Source organism: Opisthocomus hoazin, chromosome 19 (assembly GCF_030867145.1).
Source record: "Opisthocomus hoazin isolate bOpiHoa1 chromosome 19, bOpiHoa1.hap1, whole genome shotgun sequence".
Lineage (NCBI taxonomy): Eukaryota > Metazoa > Chordata > Aves > Opisthocomiformes > Opisthocomidae > Opisthocomus > Opisthocomus hoazin.
Genome location: NC_134432.1, coordinates 16,669,476 through 16,696,184, shown reverse-complemented (window position 1 = coordinate 16,696,184; position 26,709 = coordinate 16,669,476). Strand labels below are relative to the sequence as shown.

The 26,709-nt window shown below is 48.8% G+C and overlaps 2 protein-coding genes across 17 annotated transcripts in view; one reads left to right on the top strand and one right to left on the bottom strand.

The window, feature by feature from the left end:
- DENND1A (DENN domain containing 1A) overlaps positions 1-8,347 on the top strand; it is a 214,664-nt gene extending 206,317 nt beyond the window's left edge. For all 6 annotated transcript variants that reach the window (XM_075439183.1, XM_075439180.1, XM_075439182.1 and 3 more), the window contains 2 exons: positions 2,047-2,302; positions 3,168-8,347. In XM_075439183.1, the coding sequence (XP_075295298.1) occupies positions 2,047-2,302; positions 3,168-4,490 (1,579 nt within the window). In that variant the 3' untranslated portion in view covers positions 4,491-8,347. The remainder of the gene's footprint in view (positions 1-2,046; positions 2,303-3,167) is intronic.
- CRB2 (crumbs cell polarity complex component 2) overlaps positions 8,175-26,709 on the bottom strand; it is a 76,827-nt gene continuing 58,292 nt past the window's right edge. For 10 of the 11 annotated variants that reach the window (XM_075439170.1, XM_075439164.1, XM_075439173.1 and 7 more), the window contains 7 exons: positions 21,560-22,507; positions 20,164-20,720; positions 19,122-19,287; positions 17,400-18,267; positions 15,708-15,824; positions 15,105-15,231; positions 11,005-12,270 (listed from right to left, as the gene is read on the bottom strand). In XM_075439170.1, coding sequence (XP_075295285.1) covers positions 12,043-12,270; positions 15,105-15,231; positions 15,708-15,824; positions 17,400-18,267; positions 19,122-19,287; positions 20,164-20,720; positions 21,560-22,507 — 3,011 coding nt within the window. In that variant the 3' untranslated portion in view covers positions 11,005-12,042. Of the gene's footprint in view, positions 12,271-15,104; positions 15,232-15,707; positions 15,825-17,399; positions 18,268-19,121; positions 19,288-20,163; positions 20,721-21,559; positions 22,508-26,709 lie in introns of all 11 variants that reach the window. The other variant, XM_075439171.1, reaches the window with a different exon arrangement.

The following is a 26,709-nucleotide window of genomic DNA, read 5'->3' as shown; positions in this document are numbered from 1 at the left end:
GGTCAGGGTGCCTGCTCCTGTACCTGGGATTTTGGAAATGCTCCTGCAGTCTCTGTACAGCGCCTGATGAATGTTCAGCATTTCTCCTGCTTGTTTGTTCTGATATTTAGCAGCATGCAAAAGCATACTCCTGCATGAAACGCTATGCAGCCATGCGCAGCTTACGGTTCTGTGGGGTGTAACCCTTCCACTCGCCCTTTGTTCCGATGCGCTGCTTGTGTTCCTGTCCAAACCTGCTGCCGTTCTGCTCGCGGTGTGCTAGCTGTGCTTTTTGGATCGTCCTGTGAGCCTTACTTCAGTCATCAGCTTTTTCTGGTGTGACTTGCTTGATCCCAGCCGCTCTGTTCTGTCCAGTACCCCATCCTCGGGGACGGTGGGGAGTCGCCGTGCGGGTGTCCTCCGAGGGTTTTGGGTACAAGCTGACCTAAAGCGATACAGGGAACAGGAGGCGGTTTGTTGGGTTTACTCGCTGTGTAACTTGTGTCCAGGAAAGGGAGAGCAACTGCGCAGAATTACACTCATTCTTCTAACAGACGCAGTCACTGGCTTGACCAGAGCCCGTAGGAAGAGGTGCCAGGGTGCTGCGAGCTGCTGCTTCAGAAACCTGTGCGATGCCGGTTTGGGGCAGTTGCGGTGCTGGGAGATGGAAGCCCAGTCACGTCTGAGCAACTGGAGCCTGCTGGATGCAGTTTGCTGGACTGGGCTGGAGAAGGAGGCTGCCAGTTTGATAGGGGATTCTCCAGCTGCTGGAATTCACTGTGTGAGGCAGAAGGCAGGTTCAGAGACTGACCGGGAAGGGACGTGACTGCAGGCAGTTGGGCATGGGGAGACAGTCATACAGGTTTGGTAGCAAAGGGCCAGAAGAATGTTCCCACACTCTTGTGTTTGGGGTGGAGGAGGCCAGGCCACTAAAAGGGTTTGTTTGCAGGATATTCCTCGGGGTTTTTTGCAGTGTGATCAGTGCTTAGCAGATGAGCACGTTTTCTGTGAGAGACTAAAGATACGATGGAGATTTGCAAGATCACCCTCTTCCTAAGGACGTGTACCGTCAGCTGTCTGTCTTGTACTCACATTATTACATTCCTGTTCTGCTAGCTGGATGCCTGCTGTTCATGGGTTGATGAGTGAAGTAAGATGGGCTGTTTATAAATTTGCATGATATAGATGTGTTATAACAAAATGTGGAAAGAGGAGGAGGGTTCTTCCATAGTGTCTGTTTTTGCAGGTCTCACAAATATTTTCTTTTAACTGAAACCTTGTTTAAATGCCACAGTAAAACTGGCTGCCAGTCAAATGCCAATCACCACAGATATGTATGGCACTTCTTGTTATTAATTGGATGCGCATTATGCTGCTGTTCTCTGTACACAGAACCAATATGCAAATCTGCTGGTGCTCATTTTTTTGCTGAGGTATGTGCAAGAAAAGCATCCTGCTAGCTCGGCCTCGGCTGTAAATGTAAAATAGGTGTCTCCATAATGGATTGTGTTGTTTCTCGATAAGATGACACCAGTGTAATCATTGGAACTCTGCACAGTGTTCCCAGTTACTGCAGGAAAACACTGGATTATGTTCTGTGCTGAGTTAGCTGGAAGCAAGAGAGTGTAAGTGCCTGCAAAACACAGGGCGTGCTGCTGGGCGCTTCCTCTGACTTCTTGCATAGAAGGTCTGAGCACGGCAGCGATGGTCTGCCCGGGGGGAGGGCCTGGCTGTCCAAACGGAGAGCTGCCTCCAGTTGTTCCTGCTCCAAGAGAGTTCCCTCCTCAGCCTGTCTGCAACTGCATGATCACAGCTTTCCTCCGAGCACTGCCCACTTTTGCCTTTTTCCTTTCTGAAAACGCCTCGAGTGCCAAGTCATCTCCGTACGCCCTCCTGCCCTTGGTCACTTTGCTCACACACCTGCTGCTCACAAGGCACTGTAAGCTGTATTTTGCCACCTAAAAGCTTTTTGTGAAGCCATCCAGCTACTTAGTAAATTCTTGTTTAAAAAAAAATAAAAAATTAGAAAGACAGTAATTTGCAACGTCGTTTTTGTTTCTCTCCTAGGCCTCAGCCGTACCGGGCCCTGAAAGAATCTGATAGTGCTGATGGAGAAGAGGCGGTCAGTCCAGAAAAATCAAAAGAGCCTTTGCCTCCAAGCCCTCTCATCTCAAGCAAGGCCACAGAAATCAACCTCCTTGAAGATATTTTCCCTAACTTAGAAGTAGAAACACAGCCTCAGCCTCTCAGCCAAGCTAAGAGCCTGGAAGACCTGCGGGCTCCCAAAGAAGAGGGAGATCAGCGATGCACGTTTGATTACCAGGTTTGGACAGGGGTTCATGTGCGCTGGGGGGTTTTGCAGAGAACCAAGGCTGGCTGTCTTCCACTATTCTCTGAGGAACATTTGCATATTATTGGGTAGATGCATCCGTTTTCCAGACATTTGTTCATGTGTTTCAAAATTCATTCCTGAATTAAGAAATTATTGGAATGGGACCTTAACTTTTTCCACTAAAACTACAGTCTTTACTTCTTTTGCTCTATTCCTCAGAATCTGTTTTGTCCATTGGCTGTTATGCACAGTTATCTTTGTACCTGATGCTCAGCAATGAGAATCAATACCTGGGAATTTTCAGGTCCCCTCCAAACGCATGTTCTTTAAATGACCTTCTTTTAATCTGGCCATTTTGGTCTAGGCATCATTTGAACAATCTAGATTGTAGAAGAGAGATTCTTTATGAAGAACTTCACTAAATATATGCAGCTTAGAAAGTGCCAGACTAAAGCAGACTCTGAGATGTTCATGTGACATCAAAAAAAAAGAATGTAATTTCTACCTTATAATAATATTTAATTTAGTGTTCTATCCAGATATTTGACAACTTTTTCCACAGAGCAATTAAGGCTTCTCAGTTTCTGTACCTTAGATATAGGTGCATGCTCCTTGCTTGGCTAGCAACAGATGCCACAACGTGTCACAGCTGAACAAGTCACTAGAGGCAGAGCTGGAATTCAAACTGCTTCCGATTTCCGGTCAGTCCTCCTCGGCTGCGTGCCATTGTCCCTCTCCAGCGTCCAGTCTGCGGACAGATCCTCTGCTGCTCACAGCTCAGCTGCCTGTCTTCACTTTATGCTCGATGTTGTGAGGGGATCAGTAGAAGTTCACTTTTTTTTATGCTTTCTTGCAGAGAATGGATCTTGGTGTGTCTGAGAGGAACAGGATTGTGCCAGCCATGAAGTTCTCTCACCCTTACAACAAGCTGTGGAGCATGGGTCATGACGATATGGCTATTCCTACCAAGCATTCCCAAAGCTCACCGGAAAGGCCCTTGACCGCCCTTGGTAACATGCCGCCAATCACAAGGAGACCCCGGAGCAGAGACAGCATCCTGACTCCTGCAGAGAAGGATGACTCCAATCCTCCCATCCAAGGGAACATCACCATTCCTCGGCCACAGGGAAGAAAGACTCCTGAACTGGGGATAGTGCCACCACCACCAGCACCCAGGGCTTCCAAGCATCAGACTCCAGCTGGGCCAACAGAAATTCTCACCGCCCATGCTACAGGGCATAGCCATTTGGTTTCAGATCTTATCCCAGAGCCCTTTGGAGTTGGTAGTGTGTCCTTAGACCCTGAAATCCAGCAGTCTGTAAATTTTTCCTCTCATCCGTCTCAGCTTTTGTCCAGTGCTACCAGCACTGGTGAGATGCTCCAGCCTGTCAAGGTGAAGACAGAAAATACAGGTAACGAAAGCGACTACCTTCTTAATCTCCTGGATCCATTAAAAACAGCAAGCTGGCAAAGCAGTGGCCCACAGCAAGGTCCCCGCAGCCTGCAGACCTCAGCCACTCCACCTTCTGCACCTGGCTTTGTCTCAGTGGCAAGTGACTTTGTGCCTCCTCCAGCTGCACCGTTTGGCCAGCCGCTTGGTTATCCTTCCCCAGCACCACCACCGTTTTTACAGCCATCTCCTAATCCATTTACACAAACAGTGCCCGGAGCCCTCTCAGTGTCCCTGGTTAGACCCCCAAGGGGCTCTTTCACCCCCTCTTTAGGTCATGCTTATAGCTCTAGCTTCATAACACCTAATTCTAGCTTCTACCCACCACAAAGACCTCAGCCAAACATTTCAACACTATCCATGCCAAACTTGTTTAGCCAGGCTCCAGCTGTGCCACCAGCTAGCTCTTTATTGCTGCAGAGCCACAGCGCTTCTCCAAGCAGCTCTCTGCAGCCAGCATGTCTGAGTGGTCCTTCCAAAACCAGAACGTTACAGGTGGGCCAGTCCGGCTCAAAGGTAGATCCCAAACAAGCACTAGCTCTCCTGGCTAACGAACCCCCTTTGATCCCTTCCAGGCCAGCTAAGGGCTTAGAGTCAGTGTTAATGTCCTCAAAATCTGAGGAGACAGGAGATCCATTTGAAGATTTGTTAAAAAAGACAAAGCAAGACGTCTCATCCACACCAGGTAAGGTTGAACAGCTCAGAAAGCGATGGGAAACCTTTGAGTAACACTCCCAATGGCCTTTGGATGTCCCTTTGGAATTGACGGAGGGGGTTTTTTGGGTTTTTGAGCCAGCATAAAATCAAGCATTTCTTTTACGGAAGGCTGAGCCAGGATAGCTGCAGGACCATCACCGTGCTGCAACTCACACACGAGTGCTTTTTGCCCAGAGTTCACAGTCCCCCCGTTGTCCTGGCCCCTGCAACTGCTTCCTCACTCTGCGCCGCTGAACCCCCCGTGACTCTTGCACTGACCAAAGCACGAAGGTGGTTGGGTTTGACGGGTGGGTTGGGTTTGGTTTTCCACACGTAGCTTTTCAGACAGCACTACTGATGCAGAAGTTACCCCTTCCCTTGTGTTTTCAGTCCGTAGCACAGCCAGGAGCACGGCACGGCACACTCTGCTGGGGGGTTTTTCCTGCCTGTGTGACTGGCGTTCGGTTTTTCTCGCGTTACACCTGTAGCTGTAATGCTTTGCTTTCACACGTGAAGTGCAGCAAACAGACCCAGGCTTGTGGGCTGCCCCGAGTTAATCTGTTAGGCTCTGCGCTTGTCCTGTCTTGGCGTAGGGACGGTCGTTTAGGTTATGCTATTGCCTGAGCTTTTGTTGCAGATTTTTGATGTCCCTCCCCCAGTACACTGACACCGAGACCTCTCTGGTGCCGGACTGTCCTAAGTCCTTGTTGCAGCAAAACCACAGCATGGAGCAGTTGCTCAGGGTCTGGTCCTGCATCTCTGGTGGGAAACTGGAAACACCAGCAATTGTTTTTCTTTTTTGGGTTTTTGTTTCTTTGTTTGTTTTTGTTAAATACATCAGAAAACAGAGGCCATAAGGAGTATCCTAGTTCTTATATCTGTGTATGTTAATACTACCTATATTATAAATGGCAGTATATGAATGGGATGTAACAATATCTGACTTGATTCTTACAAACAAACAAAAAGGAGAAAAAAAAAAGGGGTATAAAATTTCCCAGCTCATGAGTCCAAGTGAAATGCCAGCGCTCTGCCGAGATGGCCTGAGTGCAGACAGACGAGGGCTGCGGTGCTCGGGGTACGGGCGGGAACCGGCCTTGCAGCTGAGCTGAGCTGCGCAGGCGCTGTAAGGCCGGGCGGCCGATGCCTTCAGACGCGCTCGTCGCTGCCGTGAGGCACCTGGGCTTTCGCTCCGGTCTGCAAGGCGCTCGGCTCCTTCAGCCCGTCTGGACAACCAGGCTCCTCGTCCCGCTGTCGATGAGAGCCGCTCGCCGCTGTGACCAGACATGAACCGGACGATGCAAGGGACTGTGGGGTCGCGGAGCACAGAATGCAGTGGAGAGGTTAAAGGGTACGCTCGTTCGGACTGTCCAAGACACTTCTCTGTGGCAATAGTATTCTCGAGAAATTTCACCTTAATCTTAGCATCCCTTGTGAAACCTGCTGTCCTTGCAGTGATCATTTTTGTTTTCCTTCCGTGGTGCTTTTTTTCTTTTGTTTTGTCTGTGGGTAACAATCCGACGCTGAACGTGTTGCTCTGGGAGAGGTAATTGCATCACCATGAAGCCTTTGGGAAAGGAAATCATTTTGGACACAGGGGGAAGTTCTTGTAAAGCTTTATCCGATTTCCAGTGTATCTATTTTAATCGTATAATCTTGGAAGTTTTCTTACACTAGTGTATGAAAATGGCTGTCGATGCGTTTGAGTCTGTGCAAAGCAAAAGAAAAATACTCCTGATATCTGAAATGCCAACAGTTTGGGAAAGACCACAGTATGACATCATTACTATATTTCTGTAAAGTACTGTTACTCTGACAAGCCATTCAGTTGGATTTGTATTTTCTTTTTGTGTTGAAGACAGATGGTTTTAGTATTGCATAGTAAAATATTTAAAGTCTAAGATAATAGTTCCATTTTATTTTATACAGTTCAGAGTATGAACGTTATATAGAAATTCAGTCTGGAATTTCAGATCTCCTTTGCTATGAGCTAGATGATAAAACTTTCTCAGTCACGGTGGGTACGTACAGGCGCCAGAACGCTCTGCGTGTGACATGCTATCTGAATTTCACATGCTTTTTTAAAAATTTTTTAGTGTCGCCCACTGGTTACGTGCTGAGTAGGGCTGTGGCACACGCTTCCCCGAACAGCAGAACGCTCAGGTAATTCTGTGTCACTGCAGGTTGTTGCTCGTCTCTGGTTGTTTTACTCTGCCCATGGTGTGGGACACTCGACACAGTTGATTTTCAGTCAGACAAGCACTCTTGGGTTATTTTTTCCGTCAGTTTTGAGGCACTGAAAGGCGTTAGCACAAGCGTCACTGTTGTGAGGGGCAGGGGGAGGTTGCCCCCAGCCTGCGGCCCCGGCAGCGCGCTCCGGCCTGGCTGCTGGAGCAGCCTTTGCGGGCAGCAGACCGGTTCACGAGCTGCTGGTCACGGAGGAATCAAACTATCCCGAGGGCAGCATTTAGCTTTTTGTCTTATTTAAACTCAGGAATCCCTGACATGATTCATTCCTCATTGTGCCAGATGTAAACAAAGTGTGCTGCTCGGGGAGAGCAAGCTCGGGTGGGAAACATTTCTTTTTCTGATGTAGAAGTATTTTTGACGTTTTTACTGATCTAGTATAAGAAGTGTTCCTTTTACTCTGTGTCTGATCTTATTCATCAATGACTTTATATTGAGCTTTGTACATTTTCCTGTACGCGCTGTACTTGTTGGCTTGTTTGGTACCGCTTTGCCTATTTACAGATGCTTTCTTCCATCAGAAATAACTTATTTAAAAAACCCAAAAACTCTTTTAAGTCTCGGATGTATCTGATGCTGTACAGATGGCAAAACTATTTTTAAAGCTTGTTCCCTCATTGGAAACATTTTAGCCACTGGAACTGGAAGCTGTTGAGACACACGAGAACGTTGTTGCTCAAGACCTTTGTCTCGGTACCTTACACATGCGTGGGAATTACAAGAGGCTTCGGAGGTCTCTGCACATACTGGGGATATTTTTTTTCTAACCTGCAGTGCGTGGTCCGAGCTGCTTAAATACTCCTCCTCCCCTCTTTTTATGTGTGTGGGAAAAAATCAAGCAGGAGATTGACATCTGCCTGGCTTTCTTTCTGGTTAGGCAGTGGTTAGTCTGTCGATAAGAACTGACTGCGGTATTTCAGGGGAGGGAATTTCCCTTCAGCCAGCCACAGGAAACCACCGGGCCCGTGACAGCCCGCAGCCCCCCGGGTGTGCAGTCACACTTCTGCTGTTAAATAGGGATGTTCCACGCACCGTCCTCAGAAGAGCACGTACCTGACTCGTGCCCCCGGAGCCAGGGGCTGTTGGGTGTTTCACGGCTCTGCCTCCCCTCTGGCTTCTGCCTCTTTGCCCGTAACACACGGGGTGACCGGTGCGACGCAGCAGCGCAGCCTTCACCCGGGTTTCGACAGCCCCCGTCTCTGTTTCTACAAGATCGTTGCTGGCTGCTGCGCAGATCTGCTTCGGTCACGTCTAGGCCGAGAGCTCGGGTGTGCGACAAATAAAAATAATCAGAAAATTAATAAAATTTTAACTGTCAAAGAGGCATTGAGGGTTGCAGCTGGGCAAACTCTGTGTTACAGACCAAGATCAGCCATCTAGACAGCAAGTTACTCTTCAGAAAAAAACCAGTCACAAGTCAAGGTAACCAGGCCTATTTTTAACCAAATTTTATTGTAAATTTCTTCTGAAGTACATTCTAACTTTTTACAAATTATAAAATTTACAATTACAAAAGAAATCAGGATCATGATCATTAACTACAGACAATCCAGTTTTGTGAAAAAATATATTCAAAAATTAAATATCAAAAGAAAGTTAAGTTCATTCTTGAAAAAAACTTTCATAAATTATTTTGCAGAAATGCTCAAGACACTGACAAAGTATTTTAACACTTTTGCTAGTACCGGCGTTGGGTGCTCGAAATAAAAACATCTGCTCTGCTAATCCTGCGAGGCGGCTGCGCAGGAGCCGTCCTGCAGCCTGCCCGGGAGGAGCGGGGGCTGCGGGCGGCCTCGCTGCTCGCACTCTGCTGGTTTTCAGACGTCTTCGCTGCTGTGGGGTTCGTGGCTTCTCGTTGCCTTTCAGGGTATTTCAGTAGCGTAGTAAGAGTCCGTTCTTACAACACAATTCTGGTTTTCTTCTCAAAGTGATACAGGCTGGAGTAATACTGGTTCATTTAGATCCTGTTGCTGCCCTCATTTTTCTATAGTTTAAACACAAAAATGGAGTGGAGCTAAAAATTAAAAGTACAGGCCTCTCCTGGCAAGGACCTGGCGGCTAAGGAGGCCTGAGGTTTCAGAAGCCCAAAGCACACCCCGAGCTCGCTGTAGGCTGATCGCAGGTCAGGATGGGCTGAAGGCAGAGGCAGCAGGGCTCTGGCAGGGCACAGGGGCTCGGCCCCAGGCCTCTGGACCAGCCCCACGGCCACGGCCCTGGGGTCAGCGAGTCCCTTCTTGGCCAGGAGACAACCCCACCGCAGGGACGGGGCCAGGCTCAGGCCAAGGGGGAGTTTGTGCGGGGCCTGCGCTCCCAGGAGAGCGCTGCCTGCTCCCTTTGTTCCTTCTCCTGTACAGCTGTCTCTGGTCTGAAAGGGCATGAGACCTTCCTAAAGAGCAGCTGGACATACACCGAGCAAATCCTTCGTATTAGAAGTAATGGCAGTGTTATTACTAATAAATAAGTAAAGCGATAGCAAGCTCACCGGAGTGAAGCTGGGTCATTTCTTTCCTCACCAGGGCTACGCCCGGCTCCTTTCCCTAGCCAGGGTGGGATCACCGCTTCTCTTTCAGCTTCCCCTCAGTGCTCGGGGCAACGTGACCTTACCCACACTGCGAGTGGTCTTGGCTCCAGTGGGCTGGGTGTTCTCTGTTCTCCAAAATTTTCATTCTTCGCCGTGCAGCAGCGAAGCAGTGTTCGTAAGCGGCCAGACCTGAGCAGTAGTTGTGTACTCTTCCCTTTGCTTAGAATTACAGGAAAATTTACAGCTACTGGGGAAAAAAAAAATAATAATCCAAGAGAAAACAATAGCATTTTCTTCTGATGGCAATTAGCTATGGTGGGCAGATCCACACCCTGCTTATTAATAATATTTCAGAGGTTAAAAAGCAGACACTGTTTTCTAAAATATTTCTCGCTGATAGTTGCAGTAATTAGCCTGAAATGCTAATAATTGTAGACCTTGTTTGGCCTGCTCCGCTGCGTTTCTTTCCGCAGGCTCTGCCACGTTATGCGAGAGAAGCAGCAGCACGCTCAACAGCTAAAACAGTAACAAGGGAGCAGTAAAGCCACCAAGTAAATACCCTTTTTAGGGCAATGTGGAAAATGGATGCTCTGGCTCACTCCAACACAAACCCTGGTTTCGTGTTGATGGTCGCTAGATCAGTTCCCTCAATTCCACTTTGCTGCCAAGCCCCCACCTCTCTGTCCTGCGAGGCGCGGGTCTGTACCCCCTGCTCCCTCCTCACCCAAGCAAGGACCCCTCGATGGTCAGACACGAAACCTCTCTGCGGTCCGGTCTGCAGCCACGCTGCGTAGTGCCAGCTCCGGCGAGGCAGCCGGCTCCGGGGGCAGGCACCGCAGCGACGGCCACCCAGCCTGCCGGCAGAGTCTGAGCAAAGCCAGCGAGCCGCTGTTCTACACATAAACATCTTTCTTTCAAGTTAATACTGTAACTGGCAACTCAGTCTCAGGAAGGCACTGAAAATACTCCTATGGTTTAGTCAGGTCTTGGGAAAAGATTGGGTGGAAGTGGCCCCCACAGCGCCGTGGTACTGGTGCTCTGGTGCTGCAACGCTGACGCTGGCCGAGCTGCGGAAGGACAGCAGCAGCTCCAGGAAACCTCTCCCGTCAGTCAGGCACCCGTCTGAGCTTTGCAGAGGAGGCGCAGGCACGTGTTTTTTTTTTGAAACCGCCACATTATGCACCTTGTTTCTCAAAACAGTCGTTTAATTCCCACTAATGATGCCTGCCTCACTTGCACAGTGCCTTTCGCGCTGCCTGCACAGCCGTGACAGTAACTGGGGCTGTGAGCCCTGAGGGAGAGGCAGGAGCGCACGCTGAGCAGCGCAGAGGGACACGGTGCTGGGGCCTCTGCACCCTCCCTCCGCTGCCACCGCCCCCTCCAGAACGTCGGTTTTATCCTCCCAGACTTTACTGCTCTTGCTGGGAGACCAGTTTCGTACAAACCTTTTCTGGGATGAGCTGCAGTAGGCGAGCTCCTTCGAGCAGTTGACTCTTCCTGCCAGGGACCAGCAGGCAGCTGCCTGTAGCCTACGAAGCAGCTTAAAGCAGTACAGACCTGTCCTAGAAAAACACAGCTCCAGCCCGAAGACAGAGCCGCTGGAGCAGTTCCATGTTAAAGGATGACACCGCACCTGCTGCGTGACCCCAGTTCTTATATCAGCCGCTCGGTTGGTGGCATCTTGATGACGTTCCACATCTCCACTCGAGCCCCGTCTTTTTCTTGACGGCTTGGGCTGTATGTTCCCTGAGTCGCTCTCCTCCTCTTCATGGCAATCGCTGTGGCTGCAACAACTGCGAGGAGAAGGGCAGCGCCTGCCGCCCCGACCGCTCCCACAACGGAGGAGTTGCTAAGGTGCGCCCACACCGGCTGCTGCGGTAGAACAGGGAGTTACTCGGAGCTTCCCCATGGACAGGGCTGCATTTCACAACACACCCCCAGCCCCAGCACTGCTCCCTCAGCTGCTCCGTGCTACAGCAGTGCTAGGTGGGAGCTCCCCCCCTCCCTGTCCCTCTGTCACACACGAGTCCAGGGAATACAGACGAAGCCTGGTGACCCCCATCCTGGTCACCTCCTCCCCCCACGCAAGCCCTAAGTTCAGCATTTGGCAACAGGTTCTGCCGCCAGCTCCAGCACTGCCCACCGACCCGCAGCGTCCTGCCCGCGCCGTTCCTGCCCGGTACCCGTGGGAATGTCTAACAGCGACCACGTCACGAGGCACCGATTCGTACAGCGAGCTCCGTAACTCCTGACGCTGCCCCGTCACACTGCGGCTGCCACCGCGCAGGGGTCACAGCTGCTGTTGCTGTTGAAGGCTGCTTGTGAGAACCTCTTACACCTGAGCTGAAAAAGCTTTGAGTTGTTGACAAAAACAGCACAGTATATACACACCATTCATAAATACCCTCTATGCAATGCTCCTTAAAAGGATATATAGATCTTAATCTGTAAATTAGTGCCTAATTTAACCCTGCCTTTTTAAGCAGATCTAACTGAAAGGTGGAATGGAGCCAAAGCAGCTTCCAAGCAGGGGCACCTCGATCGCTCCCGCCGAGGTGACCGAGCGGGGCAGCCCTTGGGGCAGGGAGGACGGGCGTGGAGAGGCTCACGCTGAGCCAGGGGCCTGCCATGGACTCCATCAACCGAAACCAGCTGGTACAGCTGCTGCACACACAGTCTGCCTTGCACCTCTAAGTCCGTGTCTTCACGACCATGCCTTAAGGAAACCGAGATGGGGCGGGTCTGCTGCTGCAAGTGCTGGAGAAAGATCAAGGTCAAAGCAGACCTTGCAGGTGCATCTCCTTGTCACGGCAGGGCCTATATTAACCGCTCTTCAGGTGGCACTTTTAGGACACTGTCCATCTCCAGCCGAGCTCCTGCCACTTCTTGCTGACTCGGACTGTAGGTTCCCTCCGATTGCCGCCTCTTCCTTGCAGTGAGAATCATGAATATGAGCCCAATACTGAGTAGCAGGAAAGAGCCACAGGCTACAGGGACAGCTACTTCGATTAGTGGGGAGGGGAAGAGAGCACCTGGAGTCCCTTTCTGTAAAAGAAATTAATGGAGAAACAATGAAACTCCAGTGGTCACAATAACTTAAGTTGAAGAGCCCCAAATCGTCAGATTAGAGGGAAAAAGTTTTTGGAAAAGGAAAAAAAAAAAATCCCAGCTCTGTACCTGAATGGGAAAGGACGGGCAGGGAGCAAGTACAGGGCTTGAGGGCACCTGCACAGAGAATGCTCATGCTCCTTCTTTAATCTCTCAGCAAAACAAGTTCAAACTTCTTTTTTGAAGTGGCTTGTTTTTAATACAGAGACAGTCACACATTCTGGATTTTTCTTTCTAATTCAAACCCAGTGGCACCCTTCAGCTGGCAGCTTTGGCGAAGCCGATCTCAGCGGGACAGAGTTATAAACAGAGGGTCACTGAGGGACCAGTTAGTACCGTTACAAGAACTCATGCAGCGCGCGTCGACAGAGTTACCACAAGGAAGAAGAGGGGATTTCCTGAGCTGGGCAGACAGCAAAACGAAACGCAGCCAGTTTATGGGACCAGCCCTGGAGCTACACAGCTGCGACAAAGCAGCTGTCCCTTGGCATCACTTGCTGATGAAGATGATGTTTGCTGGAGTTAGAACAGCAGCAGCGAGAGCCCGAGCAACACTTCAGCCATTGTTAGGTGAGGTGAAGCCGGCCAGGTACCATCACCCACTCCATAGTCACCTCTGCTTATGCTTTTTCCCAGCAGGACAGCCCCTTAAGATTTCAGTGCCAGTACATTCAGCACCCACGCAGGAAATCTTTTAAGGGGCCTCCTTACCAGTATCAGACTAAAATACAGAGGTGTCACTAGGAAGGATCCAACCAACGTCGGGAAAAAAAAAAATTAAAGCTATAAAGTTAATGCAGAGTAATGTGAATTTTCAGTAACCCCAGAAAATACCCCCGAGCAGTGGAATGATACTAAAAAAAGTTCAATGATGCCTCTGATGGCAAGGTGGAGGATTCACTTAGCTATTAGACTATGCATCGCAACAAGATTATATGCAGACTTGTGTTTCAGTGCTTCCTTGGATGTCTCGGGACAGGGAGGTGTAGTAAGTTTTGTAGTAAGTTAGTTAACAAATGGCAAGGCCAGAGGGAAGAGTAGGAAACACAACCAAGACCTGGCAGGCCTTGCAGGAATTGTGTGAAATCCTAGGGCAAAAGATATGAAATCATTCAAATAGTGAATGGCAACTACTAGATCTATTGAATCGTAGCTCAAAACTTTTAAATAGAAATGCCCATACTTTAATGTCCACACTGGATAAAAACTGTATGGCACAGACTTGAAGACAACTGGCAGCAGGAAGGGGAGGATGTTAGAAAGGTCAGTACATGGATGGGAGGTGGAGACGACATAAAGCCCAAGTACTGAGCAGAGAAATGTACCCAAATGAGACTTCTTTAGCTTCTGGTGGAATTAAGGATGGTATGAAACACAACAAAGAATTTAAAAAATTGTGGAATTTTTGTCATTAAAGAAACCTTTAAAATTACAATAAGCCTAAAAATAAGAAATATTTCTTATTGTTAACAGTAGTACCTGCCACGTTACAGATAAAACCAATAGAATTCAAGCTGGATTATTTACAGCTGTTGGAAGCCATACAGTCTGCGCTAATGTCACAAAGCGATGCAGCACGGAAGGCACATCCCCAGAGCACCTGGAAGTCCTCCTCCCATCTTCCAGTGACTGGAGTTCAGGGTGATTCTCTGAGCCTGCCAAAACCCGAGCGACATGCTAGGGGTTAGTTCTAGTTCTGCGCAGCATGCAGCTTAGTCCCACAGTGCCAGCACCGCAGGAGTACCGCCCCACAGGCGCTGGCCTCTTACGAGGAAAGGACAGACAGGTCTGCAAGGAGTCATGGGGATGATGAAAATGAGTACGAGGAGTCTACGAGAAGTGTCCTGGGACAGAGGAGACAGAGGTGCCCGGAGCAGCCTACGCATGCAAACTGGCAGCGTCAGGGGTGACCTCGCGGCACATGCACTACCCAGCCCTTAGTAACAGCAACAGCAGCAAACCCCTCCTCGGCGCACAGCCGCTTCCATGCAGGACGGGTTAGTACATTCCCAGGTTACCAGACACGCTACCTGCCCATGCAGTAGCTTTACGGAGAACAGCAAGCGCATGGTTTCACGGCTTCCGCGCAGGCAGGAGTTCAGCCTCCAAGAGCAACGCTTTGCTTCGGCAGAAAAGCACTGCTCAGACTGCCCGTCCACCTGGCCCGCCGGGCCAGACGCAGACTCGGCAGGTGAAGGGTGCTACTGTTCTGCTTGGACCTGAGTCACGTTTAGCCTGACTCCATCTGACTCCCCTTCTCCAAACACATCCATTCCCACCCAGCTCTTTGCAGAGGGAAGGTGCTTTGTAACTCTCATCCAAGATAAAATGCCCGCTGAAATTCCATTCTCCAGGAAACTGGGGAGGGGAATAGAAGTAGTAGCTCCTTTCTACAGGTCCAACTGCAGCAGTTTGGTTACTGTGCAAGGAGCCGTAAAATCAAAGGAAATTTGCGGAGACAGCCCTGAAGACCACACGGCAGCCATGCAGCCACTGAGAAGCATCTGCTGCAGTTGCTTACATGCTGGAGACGAACATGCAACAGCGCTGCAAAGAAAAGGTAACGTCCCACTTCGGGTTTCTTTGGTAGCCACTGATTTCCCACCTATGCTTACTGGTGTGCCAGGACACACGCAGGGCACGGTGCAACACGCAGGCAGCCTCACTAACACCCCGGAACCCAAGGGCTCTGCTAAGCCTACGTCTGCTGCGCCGCACAACGCAGGGGTGGGAACAGGCAGGAGCCTCCGTGGGCAAAGGGAAGTGCTTACGTTGATGTCACAGCGCTCTCCCGTGTAGCTGGCACTGCACAAACACTCGTATTTGTTCTCAGAGTCTTGACACGTACCTCCGTTCTGGCAAGGGTTTGGATCACACTCATTTATATTGATTTGACAACTGCAAAGGAAAAGTGTATTAGAATTACATGAAATTACTCACGTGCTCTTGTGCCATAGGACACAAGATCATAGAGCCTACAGCAGCCTCATTTATTTGAAAAGTTCCCGTTGCATCTTTTTTCAGGTGCTTTCTCCAGGGTCCAACCACATGAAAGTTTTACCCCTTCACACCAATCCTCCTCTTGTCATTTCTGCATGACTGAAGCTAGTCTGGCTCTCCAGCACAGTTCATGAATTCTCACGAGGCACAAGAACTGCTTGGAAGCAGCTCATGTTGCAAGACTTGGTATTGTCAGCAGGACCATGTCAGGCCCGCCTCTCCTAAAAATAACAGCTGGTTTACAGTTTTGGAGCAGTTGTTTAATGACAAAAGGATATAGAAGAGGATGAAGCATTTGAGCCTGCTCAGCTGTCCCACTGATGGGAGAATCAGAGCAGCAGCTCCTCCGCAGGCACCACAAAACCAGCACTTACTTCCTCCCAGTGAATCCTGGCTTGCAAGTGCAGTTGGCTCCCCAGCTCTCAGGGACGCAGGTGCCGCCGTTCAGACAGGTGAAGTTCTGCCCACACTGCTCAGGTGGGAACGGCCATCTGGGAAAAGCCAGAGACAGCCTTTAAGCAATCAGGGTTTGGGGAAGGGGGACCTGTCCTCGGGCTCAGTGGCACTGGGCTGGTGAGGGTCATTCATAAGCACAGTCCCTGGTGTTTCTGGTAAGGAGTTTGACACAAGGGGAGAAGGAAATAGTCTCAGAAATCACCCATAATACCAGACTATTACTTTGAGCACACCCAGAGAGTATGCAGGAGCTGTAGCACTACTAGGACTTTTCTCACACAGTTGCCTGTTCTTGCTGCTGGAAATAGAAACCGAGGCAGGATGCCGCTGGAATACCAACTGCAGCTCAGCCAGGCCACAGAGAGGGACGTGCGAGCAGCAGACAGCAGTCTACACCGGAATGAAGCGAGAGCAATAGGAAATCTGACCCGGGTAGATTTGCTAACTGAAGCTCAGCCGCTTCAGTATTTATCTCGATGTTCAATTTGAACAGGCACGGAGATGGAAGTCTAAGGAACATTTTGATTCCTACTTTCTTTACCAATATGAGGCATACTTTTGTGACTAAAATAGGCTGGATTTTTTTCCAAACTAACACAAATGCTATAAATATAGACCTTAAAAAAAAATCCAGCCCTCCTCCTGACTCCGTACTGATTTCCCACCAAATTTTGCTCCATGAAGGGATCACGAAATGTGCACTGCTGAGCAGTACAGGCAGTAAGCTGGCGGGTACAGAAACTTTTCTTCTCCCAGTACACATTTGGTAAGGAGCAGGATACTCAAATAGATGTTTTTTTAACCAATACACAGAAAAAATGCCCTTAGTCTTAGGACCAATGCCACAAAATACAACCAAGCCCATGGCTGAAGGAATGCTGTTAATCAGTCTCAGAGTACCTATGTGTATTTTTATAATATTACAGGAAAATACTTGTCAGGGTAAGGCTTGTTTTTGCAGAGGTAGTAGCAATGGGCACCTTCACTAGCACTGGCAGCACGCTGCTCACAGGCAGGCTGAGTATCGCTTGAAAGCTGGTTGTGTACCACTAGTAGCAAAAATAATCCCAGTTAGGAACTCCTGCTACAGGAAATCTCTATAAACCCAGCATCAAAGGTCCTCACCAGCACAATGTCTATCACTCCAGGACATTCAGCACACCTGACACTTTGGAATACAGCCTGGCCCCTCCTCCGGTGGCTGGGAAGCTCCTTTCGTTTCATACGCAGGCCAGCGGGGCCTTTTTTGTTTGTTTGTTCTGTTTTGGTGTAAATCAATACAGCAATATGCCAGAGGGGAGTCAAATCCTGGTGAGGACGGATTTCGTGGGGAATGAAGAGGGAAGTGACAACAGGCTGCAGTGCTTGCACTTTAAACAGCTCTGAAATGTAGCGTGGGGATAACCTGCACAAAAAGGAAGGATCCTTATCCTGCATGAGGCTGAGCACCTTTCAGTGAGGATTTGGACCTGGACAGCACCTTCCAATTCACAGCAGAATTCAGGTGCTTTACCAGCCAGATACTTGGAATGAAAAGTTCTCCCAAAGCAAATGCCCAATTTATCTGGGGGCTCCTCTGACCCCTGCATCAAACCAACCAAGGCACTTACTCGCAGTGGGGTCCCGAATACTGAGGAGGGCACTTGCAGGAGTAGCCGTAAACCCCATCAACGCAGGTGGCTCCATTTAGGCACTGGTGCCGCACACAGTCATCGACGTTGATGTCACACTTCTTCCCAATGAATCCGCGGAAGCACTCACACTGAAAATCTGCCACTGCGTCGACACAGTCCCCATGAACACACGGGCTCGACCGGCACTCATCAATGTTAGACTCGCACAGCGGCCCCCCCCAGCCAGCTCTGCAGGCACAGCTGAAGGAGTTGAACAAGTCCCTGCAGGTGCCGGCGTTGAGGCAAGGGCTAGAAGCGCAAACGTCAGCCCCGGTGCAGCCCAGCTGGACGGCGCTTCTGCTGGACTGCTGGAACTGTTCTGGCTGGGGGTACGAGAGACGGGCAGTGAACGGCAGGTAGATCCCCCCGATCTTCACTTGCCCTAGGCAGCCAGTGAAATTTTCAGCTAGAACAATCAGTGCGTTGTTCTTTAGGAAGTCCAAGTTCCCAGCATTTCCCTGCAGAGTCATATTAACAGACCCGTCCAAACGAAGCAGCCATCTGGACGAAAGCGCAGATGGCTCTTCCATAGACACAGAGACGGTGTGCCAGGCACCGTCCGCGACGGGCTTCTGACTCAGGAAGCGGACACCTTCGATGCTATTCCCACTCCTGATGTCAACAAGCAGGGAGGAGTTCTTAATGGCTATCTGGAGGGAATCCACTTCTTCTACAGCCCGAAGCAAAACAGCATCTTCGTCTCTGGTTCTGAAATCCACGTGGAGGCTGCTCAGAGTTCTAGTCACCGATGTATTGGTGGTAAATTCGATGCCAGCATAACTATTAAATGTTGCATTAGCCAGACCTATAAATAAAGGGGCAGAGCATAAGGGATTTGAAAGACAGTTGGTGTCGGGTTTGAGACAGACCAATGGCAAACTCCTGGCAGGTTCTCTCCCTTAAGAATCACGTAAGCTTAGTGTGAGTAGGATTACAGGCCTAGCTGCTGGCGCCCTTAAAGCTCTTCCTGTTTACAACTGCACCTCTAATGATAATACCCAGCTCTTGTGTAGCCATTTTTACTCATCAGTCTCACACTACTGCACAAAAATACAACTGTTCTCCTTTTGCTGCTAGAAAAACTAGAATGTCAGTCAGGAAAGTAACACATCCAAAGCTGCTGTGGCAGCCAGCAGCAGAGCTGGGAACACCCCAACAGCCTGAGCTCCAGGATGCTTTCTAGCCACTAGACAACACTCCTTCCACATCAGGGCATCACTAGCTAACTAGTTTTCTTCATTCTCCATGGTTCTGTCTTAGGAGAAAACTGAGACACATTTGCACTACTTAATTGGGTCCTACTTGGTGAAATAACCTGAGACTCTAGACATGGCTGAACATTACAGCAAGCAGGATGTTCCTTGTGCTGCAGTGACAATAAGGTAGGCGATCACTCCACAAAAGTGGACAGGTTCCTCCCTGGCCAAGTCACAGTAACTGAAGAAAGCATCTTTGAGTACCAGCTTTTCTCTGTCAGAACCTGGTTGTAAATCCATGCAGTGCATGCTGCCTGCAAGAGTGTCTACCTGGGCATCACTCCATTTCCTTTCTGCAGCATGTGTTCGTATTTATTGCTACAGCGCAAACTAGGAATGCTAGTGTCTACAGACAGTGAGCACCAAGGATTTTACCAACAGATAAGTGGGGAACAGTACTTACACACATATCCTGCTAGAACATCTACACAGGTGGTAGCTTCAGGACATGGGTCGCTTTCACACCAGACTCTCTCTTCACAGAATTTCCCAGTGAAATTTGCTGGACAGCTGCAATGGAAATCATTCCAAGTGACAAGGCATCTGCCACCATTCTGACATGGTTCAGACTGAAAAACAAAACAGCAGAATTGAGGAGCAGTGTAATTCATCTTTGGATCCAAGAAGAATTTGTAGCAGAAAATGTGACGACAAAGATTAGCACGAGCAGCATTTGAATCCAGAAAGCAGGGTAATTAAAATAGTGACTCAGCAGCAGTGAAGAAAGCACAAGGGTCTCTGTGCGAAAAATTCCTGAGACCCTGGCTCTCCCTGTGCGCTCTGCTGATCAACAGAAACGCGCTAGGCAGAGCTCCATCCATTTGGAAAAGAACAAAGCACAAAAGCAACTGTGAGAAACAGATGACGCAAGCTGCAATGCTCCTGAGAACCTCGCAAAGTTCTGTCACTAGAAGGACACACCTAATACCAGAGACGTGACAACGCCTTATAGCGCCAGGAACAAGAAGGGCAAAATTCAGGAGTATGGCCTCCCCACCTTCATGTGTGGCATAAAGGAGAGACAGCTTCTGATCTAAGGGCACCATGGAGACAGTTCCTTGAACCATTGTTGCTGAATTGATGAGTTCAGGGGGGAAGAGGTGGTTGTGCAATTGAAAGAGGACGAAGCGAGAAGCTGGAAAGGCTGCTGGTTAGAAGGTGGAGTCTGGAACGTATGCAGACGCTCGCAAAATGGAGGTGAGCGGCACAAGAGCAGGACTGCCCAAGTTCTACAACCTACAAAAACTACAGGGGAGCTAGAAAAAACTTGGTGCTTAAATTGTATGTAGTGTATTGAGTGAAGTAGGAGCATATGGGACCACGTGTCCTTCAACACGTAAAAAACTTCTCATCTTCCCGGTATCGGCAACAGTCAAACTGTTCTGTAATCACAGAACTATAATAAATAACTGCACACACGTAGAGGCAAACGAGAGACATCGTACCTTGCAGGTGTTATCAGAGATGCAACCATTCACAAGACTACCATTTAGAGTCCAACTGAGTTCCTGTGGCAGAGTGTAGTTCTCAACCTGAAAAAACTGTATTTGGTGGCTGTTCAGCTGGATGTCTTGCAAACAGCCTTTAAAATAGCCTCCCCACAGATCAGTGCTGTCTGCGTTAGGGTGTCCACCAACATAAACTTCATAACCAGCCAAAAGGGGTCTTGCTACAAGCTGTCCTAGCTCCAGGAATGTGTCTGAATGGTGAGCACCAACAAGTCCTTCTTGGAAAGACAGAGCCACCAAATGTCTTCTCCCATCAACTAAATTTTCTGGAAACGTCACAGTATCTGTAGATATCATCTCTACCTTCAGCTTGCCATTCTTCAAGTATATGGTGAGGCAGGGCTCGGTTTCGTTGCTGATCTGCAATAGCAAACCGTTAGGCTTCCGAGTACGAATGAAAAAGGAGATGTTGAAGTTTGCACCAAGGCTATCAGAAAGGGTGAAAGAGGCAAAGCTGGTGGAATTCTCTAGGCCAAATGTTGCTGCTGGTCTCTCTGGAAGAGAAAAGAAATGCACATCAGCTCACTGACAAGGGGAATGCAGCTGGCACTGGGATATTCTAAGCTGCAACTCCTTATGACTGGAGCTAGGCCTTTCTTCCCAACATTTTCAACATGCATCAGGGTAAATATGCTCTCTCCCCACACAGGTCTGTGAAATTAAGAAGTAAGTGAATGTGTCCCTCCCTTCTCTGGAGGGCATGAATTCAAGCACCCAAGTAGCAGAAGAGGGCAGGTCGAGCAGAGTCCTTGCCACCTAGCAGATGTACTCAAGGACTTTCAAGCTACAGAGGTGCTTTTAAAATTTCTAAATTTGGAAACAGCAAAACAACTTTGTACTTGCCATGTTTAGGGCTCAGGAGTGAAACAAAAAAATGGAACAATATTAATGTAAGCCTTGCAAGAACAAAAAAATGCAAATACATATGATTTTAACTGAAAATTGTCAAAGAGCTTCCTTTAACACTTTAGGTTTTATCTATAAAGCAATACATTCCTATTCATGAGTTGAGACTCAGAAGCTCCAGATCAACATTTCACTGTAAAACAACTTCCCTGCCCTCCTGCATTCACATAGACCTGATACAAAGTTGAAGTCAGAGCCTCTGGCTCAACAAGGAATAATATCTGCACCACAAAACTGACAACCATTCCTGTAGGAGCAAGCGACAGAAAAGCAATCAATGAGAATGTTATTTACAGGGGGTTTTGCTTTAGTTGTCTCACTGGCCCAGTAGAATATACTGCTCCCAGAGCTAGCATCAATGCTTATCTAGTATCTTTGAAGCACTGATTGACAGAGGAGTGGCAGATGTAAATCATGTGGCACTTACCGTGTGAGCAATCTGGGCCTCCGTAAGGCCTCCAGCAGTCGCACCTGAAGGTTGTCCAAAGGTCCACGCACAGCCCGCCGTGAGAGCAGGGCTGGGAGAGGCACCACTCCGTCCGCTGACAGCCCCGCTTCACCGGGGAGGACTCGCCCACGGGCAGATTCACGGGGAGCACAGCCTCAGCATCTACCTGAAAGTCTTCCAGGCAGCCGACAAAGCCTTGCTGGCTCTGTGTGTTGTTGGCCATTGGATCCTCCACACCTCCAATATACATGTTCAGGAGGGCACGCGGGGTCACAGCAGTGCCATGTGGGACAGGAGAGCTCTGCAGGCAGACACCTGCATCACAAGAGCCATGCCAGAGCTTTAGCTGCACAGCGCTGTGCAGAACAACTTCAACTTTATGCCACTGGCCATCATCAACTCTCAGCCCCTCCAGGAGCAGTGGGTACTCAACATCCTCCCTCCTCAGTCCTGCATGCAGAATGCCATCAAAGAGCTCCAGGAACAAGTACTCAGCTTCATGGCCTCGGTAAAAAAGGATAGCGCTGGGCAAGGTGGTTCGGAACCGGAGGGACACGCTGGCAAGCTGATCTCCTGCTACGTCCCTCCTGCTCTGATTGTTCGTGGGCAGCTCAATGAGGAGATACCCTCTGGAAGCAAAGGAAAACGTTGTTGGTGTTGAGCATGTGGCATCATAGAAACCAGGCTGGCACTGGCACAGGTGGCCGTGGCTCTCAGCTTGGTAGGTTGGGATGCACAAGGCCTCATTTTGGCAGTCGTGCGTCTGGCACCCAGTGAGCTTGACAGAGCAGTTCTTCCCTCCCCATACAATGCCATCCTGGCTAGGGGCACAGTGGCAGGTATAGTCAGCAATGCCATCCTCACAGACAGCTCCATTCTTGCAGGGACCCTCCTCACACTCATTGATGTTAACAGCACATTCCACACCTGCGAAAGAGATTTAGAAATGGGATCTCACTGCAGGGGATGGTGACTCCCTTCCCCAGAGCAAGCCTGCCGGGCACAGGCTGCCCTCCCCAGCACTGCGGCTCTCCGAGCCATTCTCTTCGGGACACCACCAAAAGACGAAGAGCTGCCAGCAAGAAGCTCCGCGCTCACTACAGAGCGGGCTGCCACTGACGTAAGAGCAAGAAAAACACTTCTGTGCTGTCCTCCCAGATGCTGCAAAGAAGGTGCAATTTACAGAAGTTCAGCCAGGCAGCCGACCCCACCCAGCAGGCTCTGCTGTCCCCCCAGACAATCTCAGACACCACAGGTGATCAACATGCAAGGAGAGCAAGCAGAGGATATTAAGCAGACACAACAGCACAGACAAGGATTTTACGCTTCGTCCACACATGGACTGGGTACGCTGAAACTCAAATTAAGTCTATAGACCTGACTGGAGCATGTTCCAGGCACCGTTGTTGCAGACAGCATCAAAATGGATCACTAGCCAGGGAAGTTATTAGAAAGCCTCAGTTAAGAAAATTCAAATTCCCAGATGACCCTCCAGTTGTAAAACACTCTCAAAACTCAATTCATTACCAAACAAACAAACAAAACATGCTCCACAGGCACTTTTCCATACTTGCACTAAGCTGATTTCAGTTCTGTCCAGTGTCGCAGAAGTGAACTGGGTAGAGTGTACTGCGTGGCAGCTCGGCTGTCTCCTCGAGGCACATGTGTCCCAACAGGGCTCAAGTAAATTACAAGACATTACACTCAAATCTGGTTAATGAAAATCTGCTGTCATTCTCCTGAGCATCTCCAGACTGACAGAGGAGCCCTTCTGAACCAGTTCACTTTATCTCACCCATAACGCTGGTTTTCACTAATCTTCAGAGACAGTCACACAGATAAACCGAGCACGGCTTATCCCAAGCTAATAGCATTACACGCCGAATCTAGCTAGCAAGCACAGCGAGGACAGCAGAAAGAAAAAGAAGGAATTCACACACAAAGGAGGGGAATCAAAACACAAAAGACATTTGTAAAGAAAAGCCACTAGACAGAATGTGCATGTCAAAGAGATTAGAGAGTTGCCAGAGAGAAAGAGATGAGGGGAGAGGGGGCATTAGGAGCACTGGAGCTGGACTTGATGCATGATTAAAAAAAACACAAAAATCTTAGCAAAGATACAGGCTTCTTGAATATATGTGTGGATGGTTTGTCCCCCCTCATGCCCCAGCATTGCCTCACAAGCAGTCTTGCACAAACGTCTAGCACCCTGCTGTCTAACCAAGTTGCTTCACTCTTTCCAGATGCAGCATTCAGCTGCTGTTACCAGTGCTATCTCTGCAGACAGGCGAAGGCTCAACACCAGCTTCCCGCCCCACAATGTCGGCTTGTGTCAGTGTAGGGACACAACACGTACGGAGCTCTGAGAAGCACTGAAAGAGAAATGGAAGGCTCTGGTAATTCTGCACTTTCCAGCTATTCTAGAGCTGTTCTGTAGGCAACACTGCCTCGGATTCCTCTAGGACATAGCTCCCTGCTGACATAAACTAAAAAAGAGCTGCTCTGCATAGCGCCTGTGGAAAAGCACTGAATTTGGCCAATAACGTCTGCCTTGAAGAAGAACTCAGCTGACGGGCAGATTCAGAGTTCCTAATACCACCTCAGCACAGCCATTCTTCTCCAGCTATTACTGCCGGGCTTGCTCAGCCCACAGAACCTGGGGTGTGATCTTCCCCGTAGAGGAAGCAGCAAGGACAGAACTAAGATTTCAGCACAAAGCTATGGTCACACTTCAAGGAAATGTGTTGGAATAAATAGAGTGCAATGGACACCTCTGAGCCTGGAGAATCCAAGTCTGGGAGAAGATGGGAAGAATTCAATGGGAATTAGGAAAAATCAGTAGAGCAATAGAACTATGTGGAAGGGGTTTCCCAAGTTATCAGAGGGTTGGAGGGCTCTCAAAACTGTAAGAGGTAAGTCTGCAGTCAGATTTCAGGGGAGAGGCTGTTGAATGGCGTCAGAAAGATAGGTTTGGTATAGTCCCAAATCCTTGAGATGCTGCTCATTTCACATCAGAGCTGTCGATATTTACCGGGGCAATGAGGAGAAGATGGGATTGGTTTGGATAACAAAAGGAGAGATGCTGTGAATTTTTGCATTGCTGAGAAGGCTGGGCAGCAGCGTGGAGAGCCCCCTTTTCCCGTATCGCACGCCCAGCCTGGCCACGTCTCCTCAGCCGCGGGCTCTGCCTGCTGACCAGCAGCAGGAGCACCGGCCCAGGCTGTTCCCAGCCTCCCAGCAGACACCTCTGGGGTGAGGGCTCCACACCAGGTGGCAAATTAGTCCCTACGGTGAGTGCACAACCCCAGGCTGGTGGCTAATTAAACACCAAGCTTTCCCATGGGATGCAGCTGGTTTGATTCCTTAGATTATTTGTTTGAAATGGGTGAAAAGAATAAGCTGACACTTCAGGCCTTTACACACTGCTGTCTAACCTCACAGCTTACAAACAGGCAAAGGAAACGTTCAGCAGCAGCAAGAGGAGGGCAGCTCTTCCCAGATGAACCAAAACCAGAAGCATTTTTACACTTTATTGTGGTCGTTGTTTCTGCCAGCAAACAGCCAGCCTTCACAGGACTAAAGCAGCAGAAGGAAAAGGCCTCGAAAACATCACCTGGTGTATTCTTGGCCTCCTAGAAGCCAGTGCAGTGCCAGAATTGAATTTGGAGCAGTTTTTAAAACAAACCGATAACAAAGGAGACTGTGCAAGAGCTCTAGAAATTAGCTAACAGCGATTTTTTCCTGGAAGCCAATGCCACCCCTTGCTGAACAGGTACCCGGTGCTACATCACTGCCTCCTTATATGGCTTATATTGACCGTACCCTTCACCAGCTGGCTGTCTTGCTCCCTCTCCTCCTCCATTATCGCCAGTGGTTTTTGTCAGTTGTGTTTGAACATCTCTGGTTTGTCAAATTCTTCAGTTGCACCAAAATAAGGCAGAAGGAGGAGATTTCTGTTGCATGTTGCTTCCTACATGCTACTTTCACTGCAGCAGAGGGGTCTGTAATTTTGGGGTTTGGCTGCAGGTAACAGAGTGTAAAGGAAGAAGGAGATGCCAGAAAAATAAAGGAACTTTTCCCTGCTTCAGAAAAAATAAGATTTTTGCTGTAGGCCATTACAGTACCCAGAAGTAGAGATCATTTCCTGTACATCCATTACTCCAGTCTTCTCCAAGACTGGACAGTTGCATCTTTGCAAACTCACTGCGAAGTGGGTATTAAGAAGAAGTTAAAAACGAATTTGTTTCTCTAAGAGAAGCTTAGGCATTCCTTTTCAGGTATATTTAAAAGAAATAAAAGGGGGTGACAATTCCATTTGACAAAAACAAGTTACTCTTATGTAGTCTTCTCTGTTCCCTCTAAATTTTCTAGCTCAAATGTTCACTATTATTTGAACTATCAATAATACGAGCAATGTTGCCAATCTGATTCATTACATCATTAGGAGATTTTAAAATGTTTAATGAGTTTCTTATCTAGTTAAAGACTAACAAAGGCAGATCAGTGGAACTTGTTATCTGAAAATCAGACAAGTGTTATTTAAAAGGCTGCTATCTAGAGACAAGTATTTTCAAACATTCCAGTTCATTTAGTAGTGTTTGAGCTAACAGTCCCAAGCTAACAACCCACCCGGCCTGGGTCAGACAGACACTCAGAAGACGCTGCGCTTTAACAGCCTGCAGTATTTTCAAACACAAACCTAAAGTGTTACCGATGTGGTGCGAACAGTCTTGTTTTATAGATGCAAGTGTTATTAAAATCCATGCAGCTTGCCATTCCCTGAAATCGGTAAAGATTCATTGTACGCAGTGTCAGAACCATATACTTCAACAGATACATGACATGTTAAAAGAATAAGCTCACGTAAAGAGAGATATTTTAATTTAGCCATCATATACCAAAATAACTTGAAGGACGAGGACTGTTCATGGGCCCAGTCTTGAAACATGCGAGTTCAGTGGGGCTTCCCGGCCAGCACCGGCTTGCCCTCCCCCATAAGACGGCTGAATTCCTAGCAGCCCTTTCCTGGTGCATCCTAATTAGGGTTTGTATTAGTATTATCAAAAGAAAAAAGGAGGGGAGGGAGAGAGGGGGGTGGGAGAGAATTAGCTGCAACAAACGGACCCTAA